At 43.8% G+C, this 24,029-nt stretch overlaps 1 protein-coding gene across 3 annotated transcripts in view; it reads left to right on the forward strand.

The window, feature by feature from the left end:
- The window catches only part of DEPDC5 (DEP domain containing 5, GATOR1 subcomplex subunit), a 159,917-nt gene that overhangs the window by 66,008 nt on the left and 69,880 nt on the right, over window positions 1–24,029 (forward strand). For 2 of the 3 annotated variants that reach the window (XM_068135206.2, XM_078767893.1), the window contains exons 23-26: window positions 1,446–1,536; window positions 6,496–6,593; window positions 18,657–18,734; window positions 22,130–22,313. In XM_068135206.2, the coding sequence (XP_067991307.1) occupies window positions 1,446–1,536; window positions 6,496–6,593; window positions 18,657–18,734; window positions 22,130–22,313 (451 nt within the window). The remainder of the gene's footprint in view (window positions 1–1,445; window positions 1,537–6,495; window positions 6,594–18,656; window positions 18,735–22,129; window positions 22,314–24,029) is intronic. The other variant, XM_078767894.1, reaches the window with a different exon arrangement.

Genomic DNA, 24,029 nt, shown 5'->3' on the forward strand with positions numbered 1-24,029 from the left:
CTTCTGGGATTCCTTGTACTGGGACTATGCTGGGATTCATTGTACTGGGACTCTGCTGGGATTCATTGTACTGGGACTCTGCTGGGATTCATTGTACTGGGACTCTGCTGGGATTCATTGTACTGGGACTCTGCTGGGATTCATTGTACTGGGTCTATGCTGGTAATTAATTGTACTGGGACTATGCTGGGATTCATTGTGCTAGGACTATGCTGGGATTTATTAGTCCCCTACCGGTGTACACTGGAGGGGACTATAGGTTTGCACGCCGTCCGTCCCTCCATCTGTCAGTCCGTCAGTCCGTCACGCAAAAAACAGTTTTCCGGACTTTTTTCTAAACTCTTAATGCTAATGATTTCAAACTTGGTACATGGTTTCCTCATGATAAGTTACAGATCAAGTTCGAACTTCACGACGTTTCGATCATTTTTGACAAAGTTATGGCACTTTGAACTTTGGTAATTCTGATAATTCTGATGATCCTTAACTCAGTGCCATTTTAAGTTTTAATTTCCTTTAAAAAACATTTTCTCTGCAATAATTGGACCGATTGAGATCAAATTTTCACTGTAGGGGGGACTCGGTCTGTGGAATATTTTAATGGTAATTATGACGTCACAGGTCACGTGGTTCGGCCGCTATATTGTTTTTCGTGAAAACACGAAAACCCTGTTTTCTCTGCAACGGCTGAACAGATCGAGGCCAAACTTTGCAGGCAGAATCGCATACCCATGACGAACAAAAAAATGAGTAAGCATGACGTCATGCATCACATGGTTTCAGAGTTATGACGTTTTTAAGCATGAACCTTTAAAACCGAGCCCCTCCCTCATTTTTGATCCAATCGAAGGGAAACCTCACAGATCTGTTCAGCATGTCAGTCTACTAAAATGTCCTTTTGGAATTTGCGATAGGTCTCGTGGTTTGGCAGATATCGTTAATTAAACGAAAATATTTAAAAAATGGATATCTCTTGAATCGCTAGTACCTCAGACCATGAGTTAGTAATTATATAATTCACACAGTGCAATACGTGCAGGCCGCTCCACGGAGCGACCTTGCAGGCTTATCAACGAGGCGAGGCGTGACACACATGTGTCTCAGCATACCTCAGATCAAGTTTGAAAACCAGCATCAACCGTGCATAAATTTGCATATTCGATCATTTTTGACAAAGTTATGGCACTTTGAACTTTGGTAGGGGACATGTATTGCAGCGCAGTACTCAGAATGCTTGTTGTACTGGGACTATGCTGGGCTTCATTGTACTGGGACTATTCTGGGATTCATTGTACTGGGACTATGCTGGGATTCATTGTACTGGGACTCTGCTGTATTTGAGTTCAGACAAAGCAAGATATGCAGTATTTTACCTGATGCTGGACTCAACTCTCAGCATACTTATAGGTAATTTATGGATTGTTTTAATCTCCTTTTTTTTGTAGGTCCAAGTGGTGAGGCTATTCAAATTCACCACCAGACGCGGATGAACACACTGACGCACGAGGACTTCGTTATCATGGAGGACCATACAAGGTGTCTTCCAAATATTCTTAAACAATTTTGTACATTTATTTTGCATCATTTTGAACTATATTTGGAATTGTCAAATTATATGACAGAGTTCCATCCGTTAAGGCATATACTTTATAAGATGAACTGCTACAAGCAGTATACCAATGTACAGCTTAGAAATAGTTATTCCCTCAGTACATGTATTAGCGTAAGAGTGAGGTAATTTAATTGTGACGAAGGATTATGCATCAATATTTGTATAGAAACCTGTCATCTTCCCTCACTAATGTTTGCCTAAGCCCTTTCTCTTTTTGAAACCATTTCAATGTTCGACCTGGTGTAACTTGTCTTGTATATGCTTTATTTGGGGATTTGTCATTGCAACGCCAAGGAGGCACTAGCTTTGGTGTGAATACATAAGTTTCAAACATTCAGAAATAGTCGAGAGGCTCAGGGAGGGATTTCCCTGAGATTTACAGCCAAACCACCAATCTGTGTGGGGCATACAGGGTGGGGTGTCCGATGTGACCATATAAGGCCTGTGCCTGCATGGTGGGGTTCCTTGTCCGGTTTCACGAGTCTTGGAGAGGTCACATCATGGTCCGGTGAGAGTCAAGCCCAGTATGTGTGGCAGTGAGAGCTAAGCTGTGGGACCGGCTGTGGCCACATAGCCTGTGTTACCCTCCAGACAAAGTTGTATTTGTATTTGTATCCCGAGTAAAGTATATAAGCGTTTATAGCTGGAGTACCCGGCGTTGCTCAAGGGAAAAAGTAACAATATATTTGAAATGAGGGCAAATATAATGGAAAAGCAATTACATCCAAATCAGAATCCATCACAAATGTCAAATCATCATTTTACCTTTTCATTGAACATATGCTGGTGAATGTGCCATTGATCATGTTTCTGAGTTAAGTTTGATGATGTTCAGGAAGAAGAAGAAGACTTATCACCAACTTTGGCCATGTCCGGAATTGTTTGATTGCATCTAATTTGTTTGATTATTTGTGTTGAAATGTCTGGTATTTTTTTTGTATTTATTTATGCATATGTGGACTTGTATATAACTGTCATTAATCAAAAGGGCTTACGCACTATAGAGCGTTTTTTTTTTTAATCCACCAAAAAATGGACCTTTTTTTTTCTTCTAATATTTAAAGAAAAACAAATTGGTCGAAAACTCTCCCAGGCACTCACTGACAAATTCCTGAAAGTTTGACGAAGATCCGTTCAGCCATCTCTGAGAAAAATGGCGACGCACACAGACAGACAAACGGCTCCTTTATAGTATAGATTTATTGGTATCACTAAAGTTTACCACATAATTAATTCGTAGCACATGTGGGGCCACCATTTTCCATGGCAGACCCAGTCCGGCCCTGGTCCGATTTCAGATGGGGCAGGGTAGGGAGGACACCAGACGAGACATCCTTACGCGATTTAAGCTTTAATTTAAATCAAGCCCATTACCCCATGCTGGCTATGATTCAGGAAACTCCACCCTTTCAAATTAATGGCTTTGGGAACTGATCATAAACCTCAATGCAATTGCATAGATCATATTAAAGTTCTATTTCTGCTCCTGGCCTCCATTCCCCATGAAGAACGTACCCCTTTGTCCCCCAATTGTCACTTTAAGCCTAACTTCAATCTCTGAACCCTCCCTTCCTCCCAACCACCCTCACGATTATAACAATATATATTTAGATATATCCTGTCTCTGTTCGGTTCAAAAACATTTTAAAATGGCTTCTGTAAATACTTTCAATAGTTAGTTTAATTTGACTCTTCAAACTTGATATCTGTCACATCCAATATTGGGCTAAATATCGTCCTGTCCGTAGCTAGTTAAGACCAGCCTTGGACAAATAGCCGAGACAGTTTTACTCCCGAGGCGACCAGCCAAAAATATAGCGGTTATTTTTGATGTGCGAGAGGGAAGAGGTGCGAGGTATTTATCTCACGAAACACATGGGTTATTCCGAAACCACAAACAAGTAAACACTACAAGGAAATTCAACAAATAAGATTTAATGAAAATAAATCAAGAAATAAAATGAAGGCTGAGGTAAAACGAAATCCTATTTTGAGGGACCCTCCACAGTCTCAAAAACACACAAGGGAAAGATAAAATGAAAATAAAACCCCTTCAGCCGGCACTTAGCTTGGTGCCGGCACTTAGCAACGAGTACTTTTAGGAGCTTGGCGGCTGTTGAAACTGGGGTAGCCACTCGCGCGCCGAAGGCACTACAAGCGTGAGGCGAGCAGATTAGACGGCCTCCTTTCGAGTTTCTTTTCTCTACCGTCAAGTGCAACGCGGCCTTCAGCTTCCAAGAGCCCAGCAGTCGACCAAAACCTCCTGCAAAACACTGATGACGTGGAAAAGAGCTCCTCGCTTCCCAAAACGCACTCAACACAGTCAGCACACGATCGTCCACGATCACACAGAGAGAGAGAGAGAGACAGAGAGAGACACAGAGGCGGTCTTTTCTTCCTTCACCGAACATCCTTCCCACTTCGCCCCACCCACAACCTCTGGGCTAATCATGTCTCTAAGGGGCGTGGCCTGTTTCCTATGGTCCTTTGTAGGCGGGGCTTAGTCCGATCGGTAATGTTTGGGTTCTGTCGGCATGCAGAGGATGGTTGTTGTCGTTAAAAGGATGTTTTTCATGGCCGGCCTTTCCAGCAAAACGTAAAGGGAAGATCACAGAGGAAATATCACATACTGGGGAAAACTAACCTTAATCCCTAACTAGTTATCACTGCTTCACCCCTTGTGTGAAGAGACATAAACAACATTGAGCTACAGTCTCTCTGGTGTTGGCTTAGCGGTTCGGGTGCCGGCTTGGGATCCTCGGATCCTGGGTTCGAATCCCGGTCAATCGCTGAATTAACGCCAGGGGGGTTGACTCAGCCTGTCATCCTTCCGAGGTCGGCAAATTGAGTACCAGCTTGCTGGGATGAATGATCCCGGTGTGTACCCCGGTTTAGAATAGGTACACCGTATCCCTGCGCATCGTAAGAGCGTGACCAAGGGTTGGCGTCAGGAAGGGCATCCGGCCATAAAAACATTGCCTCAAACAGGGAACCATGATTGTCATGGGGCCAGCAAGGCTAACCCCCGCTCTAGCAGGGAAAATGGCCTTAAAACGATCATTCATTCATTCATTCATTCATTCATTCATTCAGTCTCTCTACTTAAGTACATCGAGGTTTCTCCTACGCGACCACGCTATAATTATACAGTCCTACTTTTACTATGTGATTCCTTCATCTACCCCCATAAACGTAACAATATGTTCATATTAACATGCGATACATGTGTACGAGATCTAGCTTGGTTAAAGGTCATCTCATGATATGATATATACTGAACAGCAAAAGAAACGTCAGTCAGAATCAATATTTTGGAGTCTTTATTTTCAAGTCATGATCAACACGAATTGAGATTTAGGATCAACATGAAACATTACAGGTATGGTCACCATAGTTCAAAGAATAATGTGAAATGTTCTGAATAAGAAAAACACAAGACCAGGTGAGAACAAGGGACGTCAAAATCAGTATATTGTGTCACCCCCATGAGCGTTGATGACAGCCATACATCGTCTGTACATGGAGTGGATTAATCGGTTGATGAAGGCATTTGTCACTTGGGCCCACACTCTGAGAAACGCCTGACTGAGTTGAGCTACAGTTGTCGGCCTTGGTCGAACGTCATTCAGTCTTCTTTGAACCTCGTCCCACAAGTGCTCTATCAGGTTTAAATTGGGGCTGAGCGCAGGCCAGTGCATGGTTTGGATGCCATTCTGTTGCAGGAAGTCCCTTGTTGCTCTGGCAGTGTGGGCACGGGTGTTGTCCTGCTGGAAGACATGATTTCCGTTGACGTCCAAAATGTGGCACAACGTGAGGTCTGAGGACTTGATCGATGTAGCGAGCAGCTGTGACACCATTGCCTCTTCTTGGACCAATATTCTGGAACACCACAGGACCGACTTTGTGATTGAGAGCAATAGCACCGCATACCATGATGTTTGGACCACCCCACGAGTCTCTTTCCATCACACAGTCATCTGAGTAGCGTTCCCCACGTCTACGCCAAACTCTCACTCTGCCATCTGCCGTGGAAACACAGTATCGGCTTTCGTCTGAGAAAAGAACGGTTCTCCACTGCTGGTAACGCCAATTTTGATGCTGTGTGGCCCACTGTAGTCAGTCATGGCAGTGTCGAGCTGTAAGAATGGGGCCATGATATGGCTTGTGACAACGGACATCCCTGTTCTTCAAACGTCGACAGACTGTATCACCACTAATGTGTCTCTGGTGGGTTCCAACTGTTTGTCTTGCAGTTTCTGTAGCCCTGGTAAGCGATCTTGGATGTGATGACGCACAATCTGTCGATCCTGTCGTGGTGTTGTTACCCTCGGTCTGCCACTGCGTGGGCGGTCATCGGTGCTGTTGGTGGCCTAGTATCGTTCCTGTAACCTGTAGATGGTTCTCACGTTGACATGGAAAGCATTGGCAACCATTCGTGCAGTCTGTCCAGCATGCAATCTTCAAATAGCCTGGTCTCTCTGAATCCTCGTAAGTCTGGGCATGGTGCTGGCATCGAAACACGAATGATGAACACACGTTTTGGGGTGCCTTTTATAGGGAAAGTCACAAGGAGACGCACCTGCATTTTGATTTTCATGGGAATCATGCACGACATTGTACCATGGTCGTTTTTTTGCCTGCGTTTTGGTGACCTGTTTTTATCCACGTGTGCACCACTGTCGGTAGTTAGGATTAAATTTAGATACAGACTAATGTAAATAACGAGATATCTAAACGAAATGCATTGATATTTCTATGGGAAATGTTCAGGAATTATTTTTATGAAGTGACGTTTCTATTGCTGTTCAGTGTATTTTTATTCTCTCAGTTCCATTGTTAGTGTTGTACTAATATACAGTATGTGCTGTTTGTGTGCTCTCCAGCTCTTTACTCCGACCTGATGATGACCGTCTTCCTGTGTCTACTCCCATTCTAAGCTCAAGTAGTCGTGAGGACCTCTCGCCCATCATTACTAGATCCGGTACGGAATGTTCACACTAATGTAATGTGCATGCTCAAATAACTCCACCCCCACCCCCACTCGGAATACATTGTATACAAATATCGGGAATAGGAATGACATTGATCAAGATTGATGTCAAGAAACCTTCTCCCTATCATTTTGCGTTTAAATATTGCATCGTATTTGCATGGCCTTCTTTTTCATTAATTGTGAGACCCCATCCTTAAGCTGCCCAGACTAATTCAAAGTCAAATTTGTATCGAAAATTGATCTCAACAATCATTATTTGTCATTATTACACATCAAATATCAAGAAGCTTTGAGATCCCAAGTACTTTGAAAGATCAAGAATTGCATTTCTCCTGAATGACTAATTTATACAGTGCATTCAGAAAGTATTCAGACCCCTTCACTTTTTTCACGTTTTGTTATATGAATGAATGATCGTTTTGAGGCCATTTTTCCCCACTAGAGCAGGGGTTAGCCTTGCGGGCCCCATGACAACCATGGTTCCCTGTTTGAGGCAATGTTTTTATGGCCGGATGCCCTTCCTGGTGCCAACCCTTAGTTGCCTCTTATGATGTGCAGGGATACTGTGTACCTATTCTAAACCGGGGTATACACCGGGATCATTCATCCCAGCAAGCTGGTACTCAATTTGCCGACCTCGGAAGGATGACAGGCTGAGTCAACTCCCCTGGTGTTAATTTAGCGATCGACCGGGATTCGAACCCAGGATCCTAGGACCCCAAGCCGGCACCCGAACCGCTAAGCCAACACCAGGCTATGTTGCTTTGTTATGTTGCAGCCTTATGCTGAAATCGTTTAAATTCATTTTTTCCCTCATCAATCTACACGCAATACCCCATAATGACAAAGAGAAAACAGGATTTTGGAAAGTTTTGCAAATTTATTAAAAATAAAAAACTGAAATATCACATTGACATAAGTATTCAGACCCTCAACTCAGTACTTAGTTGAAGCACCTTTAGCAGCGATTACAGCCTCGAGTCTTCTTGGGTATGACGTGACAAGCTTTGCACACCTGGATTTGGGGATTTTCTGCCATTCTTCTCTGCAGATCCTCTCAAGCTCTGTCAGGTTGGATGGGGACCATTGGTGGACAGACATTTCCAGGTCTCTCCAGAGATGTTCGATTGGGTTCAAGTCAAGGCTCTGGCTGGGCCACTCAATGACCTTCACAGAGTTGTCCCGAAGCCACTCCTGCGTTGTCTTGGCTGTGTGCTTTGGGTCATTGTCCTGTTGGAAGGTGACCCTTCGGCCCAGTCTGAGGTCCTGAGCGCTCTGTTTCAGGTTTTCATTAAGGATATCTCTGTACTTTTCTCCGTTCATTGTTCCCTCAACCCTGACCAGTCCCCCAGTCCCTGCTGCTGAAAAACACCCCCACAGCATGATGCTGCCACCACCATGCTTCACAGTTGGGATGGTATTGGGCAGGTGATGAGCAGTGCCTGGTTTCCTTCAGACATGATGCTTAGAATTGAGGCCAAACAGTTCAATCTTGGTTTCATCAGACCACAGAATCTTGTTTCTCACAGTCTGAGAGTCCTTTAGGTGCTTTTTTGCAAACTCCAAGCGGCTTTCATGTGTCTTTCACTGAGGAGAGGCTTCCGTCTGGCCACTCTGCCATAAAGCCCAGATCGGTGGAGTGTTGCAGTGATGGTTGTCCTACTGGAAGTTTCTCCCATCTCCACACAGGATCTCTGGAGCTCAGCCAGAGTGACCATCGGGCTCTTGGTCACCTCTCTTACCAAGGCCCTTCTCCCCCGATTGCTCAGTTTGGCCGGGCGGCCAGCTCTAGGAAGAGTCCTGGTTGTTCTAAACTTTTTCCATTTAAGAATTATGGAGGCCTCTGTGCTCTTGGGAACCTTCAATGCAGCACAGATTTTTTTTTTGTAGGCTTCCCCAGATCTGTGCCTCGACACAATCCTGTCTGTGAGCTCTGCAGGCAGTTCCTTCGACCTCATGGCTTGGTTTTTGCTCTAAATATGCATTGTCAGCTGTGAGACCTCATATAGACAGGTGTGTGCCTTTCCAAATCATGTCCAATCAATTTAATTTACCACAGGTGGACTCCAATCAAGGTGTAGAAACATCTCAAAGATGATCAAGAGAAATGGGAGGCACATGAGCTAAATTTCACGTGTCATAGCAAAGGGTCTGAATACTATGTCAATGTGATATTTCAGTTTTTTCTTTTTAATAAATTTGCAAAACTTTCTAAAATCCTGTTTTCTCTTTGTCATTATGGGGTATTGAGTGTAGATTGATGAGGGAAAAAATTTCCCTCATCAATCTGCACTCAATATCGTCTGTCTGTCTGTCTGTCATTCTGTCTGTCATTCTGTCTGTCTCTCTGCCATTCTGTCTGTCTGTCTGTCACTCTGTCTGTCTGTCTGTCTGTCATTCTGTCTGTCTGTCTGTCATTCTGTCTGTCATTCTGTCTGTCATTCTGTCTGTCTGTCATTCTGTCTGTCTGTCTGTCATTCTGTCTGTTTGTCATTCTGTCTGTCTGCCATTCTGTCTGTCTGTCTGTCATTCTGTCTGTCTGTCATTCTGTCTGTCTGTCATTCTGTCTGTCTGTCTGTCTGTCATTCTGTCTGTCTGTCTGTCATTCTGTCTGCCATTCTGTCTGTTTGTCTGTCATTCTGTCTGTCTCTCTGCCATTCTGTCTGTCTGTCTGTCATTCTGTCTGTCTGTCTGCCACTCTGTCTGTCTGTCTGTCTGTCTGTCTGTCTGTCTGTCATTCTGTCTGTCTGTCATTCTGTCTGTCTGTCATTCTGTCTGTCTGTCATTCTGTCTGTCTGTCATTCTGTCTGTCTGTCATTCTGTCTGTCTGTCATTCTGTCTGTCTGTCATTCTGTCTGTCTGTCTGCCATTCTGTCTGTCTGTCTGTCTGTCATTATGTCTGTATAAACGATTTCAGCACAAGGCTGCAACATAACAAAATGTGAAAATACTGAAGGGGTCTGAATACTTTCTGAATGCACTGTATGTGCATTTTGTCGTTTATAGTTGAAAAGTAGAAGAAGTGTTTTGTTCATAGAACACCTTACCCCACACAGTGTTGAGAAAAAGGACATGGGACACAACAACACAACAACATGCATTTTAAAGGCCATTTTCCCTGCTAGAGCGGGGGTTAGCCAAACATGGGAAGGACATGGGAAGGACATGAAGGACATGGGAAACAAAAAGGACATGGGAAGAGTCTTTTAAACTTTTGTATTGCGTTTCTGAGCAAGATCTTCATTTGTTTTGTCTGTGAACCTTGCTGAACAGGCCTGATGGCAAAACCACAGCGCTATGCACCCAAGGAGGTCTTATAATAAACCCAAAGGACCAATGAGGCCTGGGAAATGAAGCCAACGGAAGTGCCCCAGCAGCCATATTGGCATTCCGTTCATTTTCATTTTGTAAAAAAACTGCAGGAATATTAGAAACTGATTACTCTGAAAGATTGTTTTCATGGAAAGTTTTTGCCTGATGTTGGCTTAATGGTTCAGGTGGCTGGCCTGAGATCTTTAGGATCCTGATTGAATCCCAGTTGATCGTTGAATTAACGCCGGGGGGGTTGACGCAGCCTGTCATCATTCCGAGGTCGGCAAATTGAGTACCAGCTCACTGGCAATTGCGGCCCTGCATCAGCGGCACAAAAACGCGCTTCCAGAAAAATGATGTTACCAGCAGCCACAGGCTACATACGAACAACAACAACAACAACAACATGGAAAATTGTCGACTCTTGAGTTAATTGCTCCCTAATTGTGAGACCGAGTTGGGATTCATCCCTCATCAGGATGCCTTGCCTTTTTTTTTTTTTTTTTTTTTTTTTTCCTCATCAGGATGCTTGGACTTGGGGCCTGGCAAAGGTGCAGTTAAAGGGACAATGACACCCAACAGAACACAGTGAAAGATGATTAAAAGCGAGTATATTTACACGAGTATTCCTGCTATTATAGCATGGTATCACAATGTCACAATAGCTTGTTAACAGTTTTCTAGACTACTTTCTTTTCAGAATCAAACATTTTAGAAAATTTCCGAATCAAATACTTGTTTCAAATTACTTGGACAGCTGATGATATGCACTCGCATCTGGATCCTTCACATTGCTGAATACAACTGCTTAATTGTCGATTTGTTACCACTTTTGTAGATAAACCGGTATTCAAATAATACATTCTTTATAAAGATGGTGGTGCGACCACAGTGGATAAACAATGGTCCATCATAATCAGAGTCAACAACAAAGTAGTGAGGCCTTACCATTGAAGCATTTCCATTGGATATGTCTCTTTATCTGGCCCGGTGTGTACCCCAGTTTAGAATAGGTACACCGTTTCCCTGCGTGTCGTAAGAGGCGACTAAAAAAGTTGGTGTCAGGAAGGGCATCCGGCCATAAAAACATTGCCTCAAAAACAGAACCATGACAATTACAACTACATATGGGCAGGGTACAGCACGAAGTGGAGATCGGTTTCTGAGGTTTGGGACATGGAATGTAGGGACAATGACAGGGAGATCAGGAGAAGTGGTGGAAGTATTGGTCAGAAGAAGAGTGGACATATGTTGTGTGCAGGAGACCAGATGGAAGGGAAGTGGTGTGAGAATGCTGAAGGGTAGGCAGGGACAGAAATACAAGTTTGTGTGGCAAGGGTGCCCGGAGGGCGTGAATGGTGTTGGTGTCCTGTTTTCTGAGGAGTTTGTAGACAGTGTGGTGAGTGTGACTAGAGTGAGTGATAGGTTGATGATGGTGAAAATGATGATTGGAAAGCTCTTGATGACCGTCATCTCGAGATATGCTCCGCAGGTTGGTCGGAGCGATGAAGAGAAGGACAAGTTCTGGTGTGCGATAGAGAAGCTGTTGGAAAACGTGAAAGATGAGGAAGTTGTTGTGGTCGGGGGAGACCTAAATGGACATGTGGGAAGGAGTATGGATGGTTTTGAGGGAGTTCATGGGGGTTACGGATATGGTGTGAGAAATGGAGAAGGTGAAAGGAGCGAGGAGAGCTCGGCGGGTGAAGTACCAACCGAGAATGAAGGTGTGGAGGTTGAAAGAGGTGACAGTGAGGGAGGCATTAAAAGAGAGGCTGAGTTGGGTAGAGGATGATGTGGTTGAGCTTGAAAGTGGTTGGATGTCAATGAAAGATAGTCTGTTGGGAGCCGTTGGTGAGGTATGTGGATGGACAAAAGGACCAGTGAGGCACTCTGAAACATGGTGGTGGAATGATGAAGTTGGAAGGAAGATTGATGAGAAGAGGAAGAAGTTCAAGGAGTGGCAGAAAGTGAAGGGTATGGGGGCAGAAAAGGCAGAGCATGAAAGTTATAAGGCAACCTAGAAGGCTGCAAAGAAAGAGGTAGCAAAGGCGCAGGAGGCATGCAGGAAAATGTTCGGAGAACGCTTGGATTTGGAAGAGGGTCAGAGAGCGGTATTCAGGATTGCAAAGCAGATAGCGAAAGAGAGTTGTGATGTGATGGGGGTGAGTTGCTTGAAGGATGAAGTGGGACAAATCGTTGTGGACCCAGATGGAATTAAAGGAAGATGGAAGAGATATATGGAAATACTGTTGAATGCAGAGAATGAATGGGATGGCAACATAGAGAGTAACCCAGTTTTAGGACCGGCAGAGAAGATAACTGAGAAGGAAGTTGAGGAAACGATAAAAGCAATGAAGAGTAGAAAAGCGGGAGGGCCGACAGGAGTTGTGGGAGATATGTTGAAGGCAGCAGGTTGGGGTGTGAAGAGAATGACAGAGATCTGTAATCTGGTGGTGAAAGAAGGCCCCATTCCAGTGGATTGGGAACTGAGTACCCTCGTCCCTCTATACAAGGGGAAAGGTGACCCTCTGGAGTGTGGCTCGTACCGAGCGATAAAGTTATTGGAGCATGGAATGAAGGTATTGGAAATGGTTTTGGAGAGGAGGATAAGGAAGAAGGTGAAGATCGACGAAATGCAGTTTGGATTTATGCCAGGAAGAGGAACGACAGACGCACTCTTTATTGTGAGGCAGTTGCAGGAGAAGTACATGGAGAAGAGGAAGAAGTTGTTTCTTGGGTTTGTTGATCTGGAGAAAGCATTCGATAGGGTTCCATGCGAAGTATTGACATGGGCATTGAGGAAGTTAGGAGTGGAGGAATGGTTGATCAGAGTAGTGATGGCAATGTACAAAAGAGCGCGTACAGCTGTAAGGACGAAGGACGGGAACAGTGGTGAGTTTGAGGTGAAGTTGGGAGTGCATCAGGGGTCGGTACTAAGTCCACTACTATTTGTAGCTGTGATGGATGTGCTGGCTCAGAACGTAAAGGAGGGTTTACCATGGGAGTTGTTGTATGCAGGTGATCTGGTGTTGATTGCGGAAAGTATGGATGGATTGAAGGAAAAGATGAACAAGTGGAAGGAATGTATGGAGACAAAAGGTCTGAAGGTGAATATAGGAAAGACGAATGTGATGGCAAGTGGTAAAGCATGTGGTGAGGTGGAAAGAACTGGGAAGTGGCCATGTGCTGTGTGCAGGAAGGGTGTCAGAGTGAACTCCATTCAATGTACAATGTGCGCTGAGTGGGTTCATCAAAAATGTAGTGGTCTGAGAGGGTCATTAACCAGTGTGGCAGCTACATTCAAATGTAAGGTGTGCACAGATGGAGCTGCAGATGGAGGAAATGTTGAGTTGGATCTTGGAGACGGCATGAAGCTGGAAGGTGTGAAAATATTTTGCTACCTCGGAGACATGCTGAATGGAGAAGGTGGATCAGACTCGGCAACGGTTGCGAGAGTGAGATGTGCATGGAAGAAGTTTCGGTAACTGAGTGGCATGCTGATGAGGAGGGGAGTGTCGATGAAGCTGAAGGGAAAGGTGTTTGCTGCATGTGTGAGAAGTGTTATGATTTATGGGAGCGAGACATGGGTAATGAACGTCGAGCAGCAACGAAGGCTGGAAAGGGTGGAAATGCGAATGGTTCGGTGGATGTGTGGAGTATCATTGAGAGAGAAGAAGACAAATGATGAATTGCGAAAGATGATGGGTATAGAGCTGGTCATGATTTTGGAGAAGATTGTCATGGGGACCGCAAGGCTAACCCCCGCTCTAGCAGGGAAAATGGCCTTAAAATGCATGTTGTTGTTGTGTGTTGATGGGAATAGAGCCTGTGATTGATGCTGTGAAGAGGAGCAGGTTGAGATGGTTTGGTCATGTGTTGAGGAAGGATGATAGTGACTGGTTGAGAAGAGTGATGGAAATGAATGTAGAAGGAAGTAGAAGACGGGGAAGACCGAGAAAGACTTGGCTAAAGATGGTGGAAGAAGAAATGCGGGCAAGGGGGTTAACAAGGGGAGATGCAGAAAATAGGGCAAAATGGAGAAGATTGTCATGGGGATCGCAAGGCTAACCCCCGCTCTTGTCGGGAAAATGGCCTTAAAATGCATGTTGTTGTTGTTGTATGTCTCTTTATCTGATACCATTTCCTTTTGAGAGACTTGTTGTTCATGGATCCTCGTGAGACTGCCGAAGTCTTTATACCATAGACTCGAGAGGGTGTTAATACGGTAATATTGTCAACTGTTGAACTGTACACTAAATGTATAAAGTCATTCGCTATAAAAGCACTCGCTCATTTAGTGATCCAAACTGAGCACAAGTCGTGTGATGTTTCGCTCACAGGTTTGAATACCATGATGTGGCCTATCAATCTGTCCATCGTCTAATAGACTCGTCATAACCGATACAAAAGTACACTGATGCTTCTTCATATTTCTGTCATGTATGTGATACATGTACAAGCTACTCATGATGGAGCCTTGGATCATCGTGTAAAAACATTTATAAATCGGTTGTTGTGCCAGACCAACATTCTACCATATCAAAAGGTAGCTTCGGATGTTTAATGTTCACATTGCAAAAGAGATAGCTAGCTTAATGTCTTCTGTGAAGGACTTCATAAATCAAATTCTGCCAAAGATTGAAACTACGGACATCCTTACCCGATCTATGCTTTATGGCCTGGTGGACAGCCTGCTAAAAGACACCTGTGGCCTGGTGGACAGCCTGCTAAAAGACACCTGTGGCCTGGTGGACAGCCTGCTAAAAAAATGGACCAGCTATTCCAAATTTTAATCTTTTCTAATAATGTTATTTAGGGAATAGGTCAGGTTTGAACCAGTAAAGCGATCTGCAAGTGATTTTTTTGAGTTACAGTTGCAATTCGAATGAATGAAAGATGGAGTTGCATTCACAAATTGGTTGACCAATAATCTCTTCTATCGGATTAGGCATTAAAAGAGTTTGGTCAAGATTCTGAACAGTACATGAAAACTTTATCGAGATCTGTCTGTCTGACCCTCCTGGTGTTCTTCAGCCAAGGTGTGTCCGGTGCTGCCAAAGCAGTCTTCCAGTGAGGATTACACTGTGTGGTTTCCGTTTGCCTTCCTTGAAGTAATCACTCCAGGAATTTGGGGTGCTTTCGATAACTCGCCTACTTTTCACGAAGGACCGCGTGGGATCTTTAGCATCCACCAACTATTACTGACAGATGGGACACCTGGATCAATATCCACCATTTTTCATCATCGTCGACTTTTTTCATCAAACATACTGATGGAAAGACGGTTGTGAGCCCTTGCCAAAGGTGTTCGTGGAATCACATACTGCAAACTGAGGAAATGTCATTTTTCTGAGGAAAGTCGCACAAGATTGCAGTGGAATTGGCGAAAGCAAAGATTTCATGAATGAAACTTGAATCTACTGCTTGGGAAATATCAGCACGCTGAGGTGGCCACCGGAGCACTTCATATTGGCTTCACTCACGCTAACAGAGATATATGGTGCATTGCACCTCCAGGACTTCCGTGTGTGCAACGCTATATTTGTCAGAATGCAGAATCAAACAGTTATTCTGCCCTCAGGGTATGAGACACATGAATGCTGATTTTTGTCGTTACTCTGCTCCCAGACCCCAGGAAAATTGTGAAGAATCACTTTGAAAATTAAAAGAAATTATCCTATCGGACTCCGGATACTGATCTTCAGCAAAATTGAATCAATTTGTCCTTATCACACACACAACCTGTCCACCAACAACAACAACGACATGCATTTTAAGGCCATTTTCCCTGCTAGAGTGGGGGTTAGCCTTGCGGTCCCCATGACAATCTTCTCCATTTTGCCCTATTTTCTGCATCTCTCCTTGTTAACCCCCTTGCCCGCATTTCTTCTTCCACCATCTTTAGCCAAGTCTTTCTCGGTCTTCCCCGTCCTCTACTTCCTTCTACATTAACTTCCATCACTCTTCTCAACCAGTCACTTTCATCCTTCCTCAATACATGACCAAACCATCTCAACCTGTTCCTCTTCACAGCATCAATCACAGGCAATATTCCCATCATCTTTCGCAATTCATCATTTGTCTTCCTCTCTCTCAACGATACTCCGCACATCCATCGAACCATTCGCATTTCCACCCTTTCCAGCCTTCGTTGCTGCTCTACGTTCATTACCCATGTCTCGCTCCCATAAATCATAACACTTCTCACACATGCAGCATACACCTTTCCCTTCAGCTTCAGCGACACTCTCCTCCTCATCAGCACGCCACTCAGTTCCCGAAACTTCTTCCATGCACATCTCACTCGAGCAACCGTTGCCGAGTCTGATCCACAAGCAACCTGTCCACCAAGTTTCCTCTAAATCCATCCATAACCTTTTGAGATATTTTATTTTGAGATTGATACATAAACGAGAAGTCACTCATAGCGCGACAATTGGCGAAACAGAACAAACTCAAATGGCACTCGGTCGAGAGCACAAACCTCTGCCAGGCTCGACAGTTTATATTTTGTATCCCACTGATAGGCCAGATCTGGATCCGAACCTGAACCAAAAGCTAATCGGCTTGTTATTGTCACCTATCCAACTCATCCAACTAGTTTTGTCAAAACTCGTACATACCTTTTTGAAATATCGTGCTCTATATCGTTTTTGGCCCGATCTCTCAATGGTGAAGAATCACTTAAAAAAAAAAAAATTGAAAATTCTTGTATCAGGTTTCAGAATTTTCACAAAAATGGAATTGATTCATCTTTGTCACTCACCGAACTTGTACTCTAAGAATCCATCCACAACGTTTTGAGATATAGTGCTATATTGTTTGACCCCGCTGGATGTGTTCCTGGAAAATGCCGCGAATTGCGAAACCGTGAATAGCGGGGTGTTGTTTCAATGGAAAAGGCGGGGGGGGGGGGGGGGGTGAGGGATAGTTTCCCCAAGTTGTGAAAATCCGCGAATAGAGAGGAACAACCCGCGAATGACAAGGCAAAATTTGCGAATGGTGAGGCAAATCCTGAGAATGTCGACGGTAATCCGCGAAGGTCAATGAAAGTCCCAGAAATGGAGAGACAAAACCCACGAATATTAGCGATAATCCCGCAAATAGCTAGGCAAATCCCATGAATGTCTGCGATAATCCCGGAAATGGTGAGGCAAATCCCGTGAATGTCGATGAGAATCTGTGCATGCATGCCGCGCCAGTTTCATTGGGGAAAAGGGAGACAGCCAATTGCACGAATAGATACTGTGGAGTGTTTTCATTCTGTACAGTAATTTGCGGGGATGACGTCTTATGCAGCTGGTGGAACATCCCGCTAAGCTCGTTTATAGTGCGGCTAAAATTCGCTGCTGCGAAAGCCATGAAAACGCAAAGCACACATCAGTGAATGTCGAAGCAGGTCATGCTCGTGGCTCATAGAATATTTTTTTGCATATGTCCAGTTGCTTTATGCATGGCTGGTGAAAGATGGGTTTTATAAATGTGTCAAGCTTGCAGCTCGTGAATTTATTTTTTTTGCGCCCCTGAAAAACCACAAATTCGTGGAACAAGGCCGCGAATAGAAAAAAAAACCCACGAATATGCGGGACACTTTTCCGCGAATAGAGAAACGGGTTGCATTTTATCAACCGCGAATACATGGAACCACGAATAGTGGAGTCTGACTGTATATCGTTTTTTGCCCGATCTCTCAATGGTGAAGAATCACTTAAAACATTCTTGTATGCAAATTCAGATCTTCACCAAAATTGAATCAATTCTTCCTTGTCACACATCTAACCTGCTCATGAATTGAAGTTGTCACATCAAGTTGTCACATCACACATCATTGAATCAATTCTTCCTTGTCACACATTTTGTCTGAATCGGTCCACAACACAACTTTTTGAGATGTAACCTTTAATATTGTGCTATATTTAGTTTTCTGGACCTATCTTCAATGGTGAAGAATGGCTTCAAAAATTCCAGGATCCGCATCCAGATCCTGATGAAAAATGTGTGTTGCTGTCCTTAGCCGGCCACCTACATACGCAATTTTTTTGAGAACGATTGCTTGAAAATTGTGACCAACAGGCCAACAAACTTGCTGAAATGCTTTCTCATTTCGTTTGTTTGTTTGTTACTTGGCGAAGCTTGGCGAAACAGCAGTGAAAACATAACCTCTGTCCACCTTCAGTGGCGCAGGTAAATAGTATATGGAGTGTTGTGTTCGGACTTGTTATAATTTGAACTTTCTCGTTGGTTTGTGTTTGTGAAGAATCTGCTTCCATGAAGATACTTATCTGACTTGAATTACAAGCTTACGATGAGCAAGCAAAGCTCTCTGTGGTTCTGTGATAGTTTTGATTTAAATCTAACAATATATTCCATCAATCCATATCCAGACTTATCCTCACTGACTTAATGTTAGATAAAACTTTATTTTAAAGGTTTTTTTGACACCGATATACAATTTGAGTGTCAAATCCCATTGCTTGTGATGTCACGACATTTAAAGGTTTTGATATGAATATTTATGAATAAATAATAATTCAATAAGATGTACATCAATCTGCAGATGTCCTGATGTGACAGCTATGGTCATGGTAGACCTCATCCTAGAATTGTGGTTGATCAGCTGGTAATTCAAGCGGATCCTTTTTGAGGGTGGTGACAACTTCGCTTACACTGATCCCAGTTAAAGTAATGTAGTGTTACATGTTGCAAATTGATTCTGGAAATGTTTTTTTTTTGTTGCAGTGGCCGGTGGAAATAGCTTGCGGAGACTGTTGACAAGCTCTAGTTCTGAGAAGAGTTCTCCTCCTCTTGCGGACCCCAGTGAGTGTTGTCTGCCCATCACTGCTGCACTTATCCAACTTTCCATTTTGTAATAAATAACAAAGTTATACACAAACCTTCTGTTATTCTACCAAAGCTATGTCCATGGATCATATATTGTTTGCTAAGGATCATATAGTGAGAATGTTTAGGAACTGACACACATCTGCTGATGCAACTCCAGTGATACCCAATTGAGACCCATTTCTATTTTAACTCCTCGGAGTTGACCAGGACTTAACCAAGCTGATGAAAGTATTGTTTAAAGAACCACCTTTAGAGGCCATTTTTCCCCGCAGAGCAGGGGTTGGCCTTTTTTGGGCACCTTGGTCCCCTTTTTGAAGCAATGTTTTATGGCCGGAAGCCCGTCCTGCCGCCAACCCTTTTAGTCACCCTGTGACAGTGTGACACACAGGGAATTACCAGTGAACTGGTACTCAATTTGCCGACCTCGGAAGGATGACAGGCTGAGTCAATCCCCCTGGTCTTAATTCGGCGATCGACCGGGATTCAAACCCAGGATCCTAGGATCCCAAGCCGGCACCCTAACCGCTAAGCCAACACCAGGCTGATGAAAGTATTGTTTGAAAAATAATATTCTGTATATTCATCAAGAATTAAATATTAAAAATTAAAATATTCATCAAAATATTATTATTTAAAATAATAAATATTCATCAAGATAGATTCATGTTCCTCAATTATGAGAATACTACTCATTCTGCAAAATATATTTTTTCTTAAACAGCAGCTGGGTTGTATCATTGTTGGGAGTGTGGCTGTGTCCACGCAGTGCTCCATGCTCCCTCTCACGCAATGCCCCTTGACGCAGTGCCCCCTGTCTCCTGCTGGTTAAGGCAGGAATTTCTAATTGTTCAGAGTGCCAGTGATGGCTCGCCTACTCTTCACGAAGGACACTGTGGGATCTTTAACGTCCACCGAGACTAATGCGAGCAGATGGCACACCTGTTTAACGTCCATCCGAGGGACGGCACACATGGATTAATCACCCTGCTTGTGAAAAACCGGGATGACAGATTCAAACCCAGGCTAGACAGCTTCGAGGCGAGTGTGCGTACCTCGAGGCCATATTAAAATCACGATCACTGATCAACACGGACTGGTCAAAGGAAATGATAATATCTTTAAAAGCTAATTTTATGAAAATACAGAAAACTGCCTTGCCCTCGTCATACAAAGCTGGTTGTATCTTGTCAAGGACTCGATGCAAACTGGTTGATATAATATTATTTAAGGAAAGGCAGTCCATATGATTTACGATCGTTGTCTGCATAATAGCAATAAATAAATAAATAAACAAACAAACAAACAACCTGTTGTTTCCACTTTTTTCCCCCATTGGAAGACAACATTTGCCTTATCAAGACATATAATGGGACACATTCACCTACTGTAGGGTTTCTCGCTGCTGGCTGTCTTACCTGACCGACCAAACGAGTAAAGGTGCACCGATCCTAATTTGAAACCAGGAATCCTGAGTTCGAGTTGTGTTTGCATTCAGCCCATGCATGATATGTACCCACTACAGCGACACACCTGTTCGTCTGTCCAAGGTGTGCATGACCATATTGACGTGATAACAAGTAGTGGCCTAGCAAGAGAAATCCAAGGAAGCAATCAATATCTGAGTGCCAGTAGTAATTGTACCAAAGTTGTTTGTGTTCTAAATGCTCCTTTTTAAAGATTCTTTCTAAATACAAGCCACGTGAGTAACGGGTTTCCCTTCCCTCTTCTCATGCTCACCATCCAAGCCAATGTACTAGCACGTGGTTTTGAGATCGCTCGTTGAACTAACCCGTGTGTTTGTGATTCATCACCCACTAAGCTCTCAGGCACGGTTTGCACATTTTGCACGCGTCGTGTGATCCTATCCTTGCCATTTCCTTCACTATTTCATTTCCTTGCTGTTAATGACCTTATTCTTAATTTCAAATTTACAACAACAATTCTCGATGGTATGTTGTCAATAGGAATTTCTCCTAAAAAAATTTTTGGTATAAATTGCTTCGTACAATTTTTGCTTCGATTTTTCTATTTTATCCAATAGCCTGGCTTTGAATGAAACGTTGTGGCCTCAAAATGGTGACTGATGGCTTTGAATGAAACGTTGTGGCCTCAAAATGGTGACTGATGTTTGTTGTGCAAGCTGTTATAAAAAGCTATTAATTAATTTGGATTTTCTCGATGTGTGATCAGCAATAATTGAAACGGTCATCCATGTGATTTTTCATTTCCTTAACCCGCTGAGCTTAACCTCGATCTGACTTTTTATATGGATCTTTCACAAGCACTACGTCTTAAATGCTTCCCTTAAACTTCCAAATTTTATGCACAATAGAAGAACCACCTTTGGAGGCCATTTTTCCCTGCAGAGCAGGGGTTGGCCTTTTTTGGGCACCGTGGTCCCCTTTTTGAAGCAATGTTTTACAGCCGGATGCTCTTCCTGCCACCAACCCTGTTAGTCACCTCTTGCGACACACAGGGAATTACCAGTGAGCTGGTACTCAATTTGCCTACCTCGGAAGGATGACAGGCTGAGTCAACCCCGTTGGCGTTAATTCAGCGATCGACCGGGATTCGAACCCAGGATCCTAAGATCCCAAGCCGGCACCCTAACCGCTAAGCCAACACCAGGCTATGACATCTCAAAAAAGAAAACAACAACACCAAACAAACACTACCAACATATGTACCGTACATGCTTATGTAAATGCAATTGAATGGAGAAGATTGTAGAGAATAAAACCCTGGTTTGTACAACCTCTACCCCCACCCATGCCCGAGTGTGTGCTTCAGTGATTCTTCTTCTTGAATTCGTAATTTTACTCTGAAAATGTGGAAGCTGTAGCAATAAACTGTCAAAGAAACGGTCTCTGAAGGGAAGCGCGTGCATCGCATGGATAATAATTTTGAAATACGACAATTTATCAGCAAAACTGTACCCGGTGAGGGCAGCCGTATAAAGATGAAATATTGCTGATTGGTCAGTTAAAGAGGTATAAACCCTAACCCTAAATCTCTGCACACACCCTCACTCCCTACCCAGCCCTCCTCTCCCACTTCTAACCGTAAATGCACATTTTGAGCATTTCAAAAGGATATGAGGGAGTGTTAATCACAATTGTAGAATTAATACTTTCAGCTCCTAATTGGTGACGGGCTGTTAAGGTGTGTGCTTGTGAAACCTGTAAACTAACCTTTTGTGCACAAAGTTGATGAGACTAATTAATTTTGCACCATGTCTTCTTTTTCTCTCCTTCCCCACGCCCAACCCTTCCTTCCTTCCTTCCCTTTGTTGTTTCACCACATCCTCACTCCTGTATTTGCACTGTATCCGTACATATTGTTATCGTATTGTGTGTGTCCATTTCAAGTTGATTGCCAGTCTCCTCCCATAGTGCCAAGCTTCTGTTGCACAGTTGGTGTGGATTGGAAATCCCTCACCACTCCCGCATGTCTGCCTCTCACAACCGACTACTTTCCCAGCAAGCATGCCTTGCAGACGGACTACACGGAGGGATGCTATGACTTACTGCCTGACTCTTTTGATGCTGATAGGTACTGAGCTTTTTCATGTGGACTGATGGACTTAAAACACATTTTGGGATGTTTGTTGTAAATTATAACTTAGATTTGATGCTGCAGCACTTGAAATGTGATGCATCCAAGAGAAGCAACACAAGGTAAGCCCTTTGCTGTTTCAAACCCTACCTGAGTTCCTCTACATACATGAGAATCCCAATGCTACACACCCAATCAGCCACCGGACCGGTTTCATCATTTATTGGTGTCATCAGCGACAGCATAGACAGAAACGTGCACCACCGAGGCTCCCAAGCATGTACCATGTGCAATGTTAATAGCAGTTAACATATACATAACAAAACCCAATCATGTCTCTCACGAGTAATTGGAGGGAATAACCGTTCAGCTCTTACCTACGTAATCAATTAAGCCATATGGCTAGGATTTTCATAATTAGCCCCCATGCTCTTCCAGGCAAAGAGAGCTCCATAAAGCAACGAAGAAAAGCTACACAAGGTAAATCCCCCAACCCCTACCCCCCACTCCCCCCCCCCCCCCTTCCTCTGGGCTGTGGAAAAAGGTGGAAGGCAGGTGAGAAGACTGGAAGGGTGAGGCTCAAAGGAAGGATATGTACATATAAATGAGTACACCAACTTGCTTGTTGCTGGCAGGAAGTAGACCTCTTACCGAGAGATGCCAGTAATATGGAGGGCCTGGACTTGATTGCCTTCAGGTAACAAAATGGAAAGCAGCTGCATCAGTTCAGAGTGGGGCACCATGTTCCATGATGTTTCTCATCAAGCCTTTGTACACTTACACTGTCATGACTTCTGAGAGGCTCAGAATTGACGTAGCACGATAGAGAATGCAGACCTGTGTGGAGATGTGGTCCACACAAGACAGGTTGTGGCAGATTGTGAGGCCTAAGAGCTCCAGGAACTGCATCTTTTCTAGGAGTTGCCAAGTAAGAAAACTGGGGTATTAAAACCCCAGCCGATCATTGTGGCGGACCCAAGTTAGAGCAAGACTTTTGTGCATTGAAAGACATGACATATGCTCACTTGGGGTTCAGTTTTATCTCTTCCCCATGGCGATTGACTTGCCTTTTCTTTCAAAATTAATGCGAAACAAAAACAATTGCACACTTTCATTTGTAGATCTCTTTGAGCATCCTACTGCCACACAGAAGACCATAAACGCTTACAGTATTGATGGTTTTGTTTCAATTATCAACAATTAAAGCTAAACTAGTTTGATTGCCAGGTCACATGACATGGTTATGTCGACTGCACAAGGTCTATCGACCAAGAATAAGGTTGGCGCTAATACACTGCCTTGTGGGACCCCAGGCTGAAGAGGGAGATCACCAGACAATATCATCAAGCGTAACTCGTTTTCTGCTCCAAGGGAAAATCTGATAACCAATCAAGGAGACACACCTGAATACCATGAGCAGATAACTTGGAAGGTTGGGCACTAGACAGTATCAAATGTGAGAGAGATGTCCAAAAAGGTTCGTATCCATGGGGAGGAGGAAATGAGCCCTCCTTTCCCCTCTGGGTGCGGTGAGAAAGACTGCGCCATTGTTGTGACATCTTTCATACCCAGAGTACCCTGGGAAGTGATGCCACTTCCCCACAGCTCAGTGGCGGTGTTTGTCTTGTTTACCAGTCGTGTGTGTGTGTGTGTGTGTGTGTGTGTGTGTGTGTGTGTGTGTGTGTGTGTGTGTGTGTGTGTGTGTGTGTGTGT

Source organism: Myxine glutinosa, chromosome 14, assembly GCF_964187855.1.
Source record: "Myxine glutinosa chromosome 14, kmMyxGlut1.1, whole genome shotgun sequence".
NCBI classification, from domain to species: Eukaryota; Metazoa; Chordata; class Myxini; order Myxiniformes; family Myxinidae; genus Myxine; species Myxine glutinosa.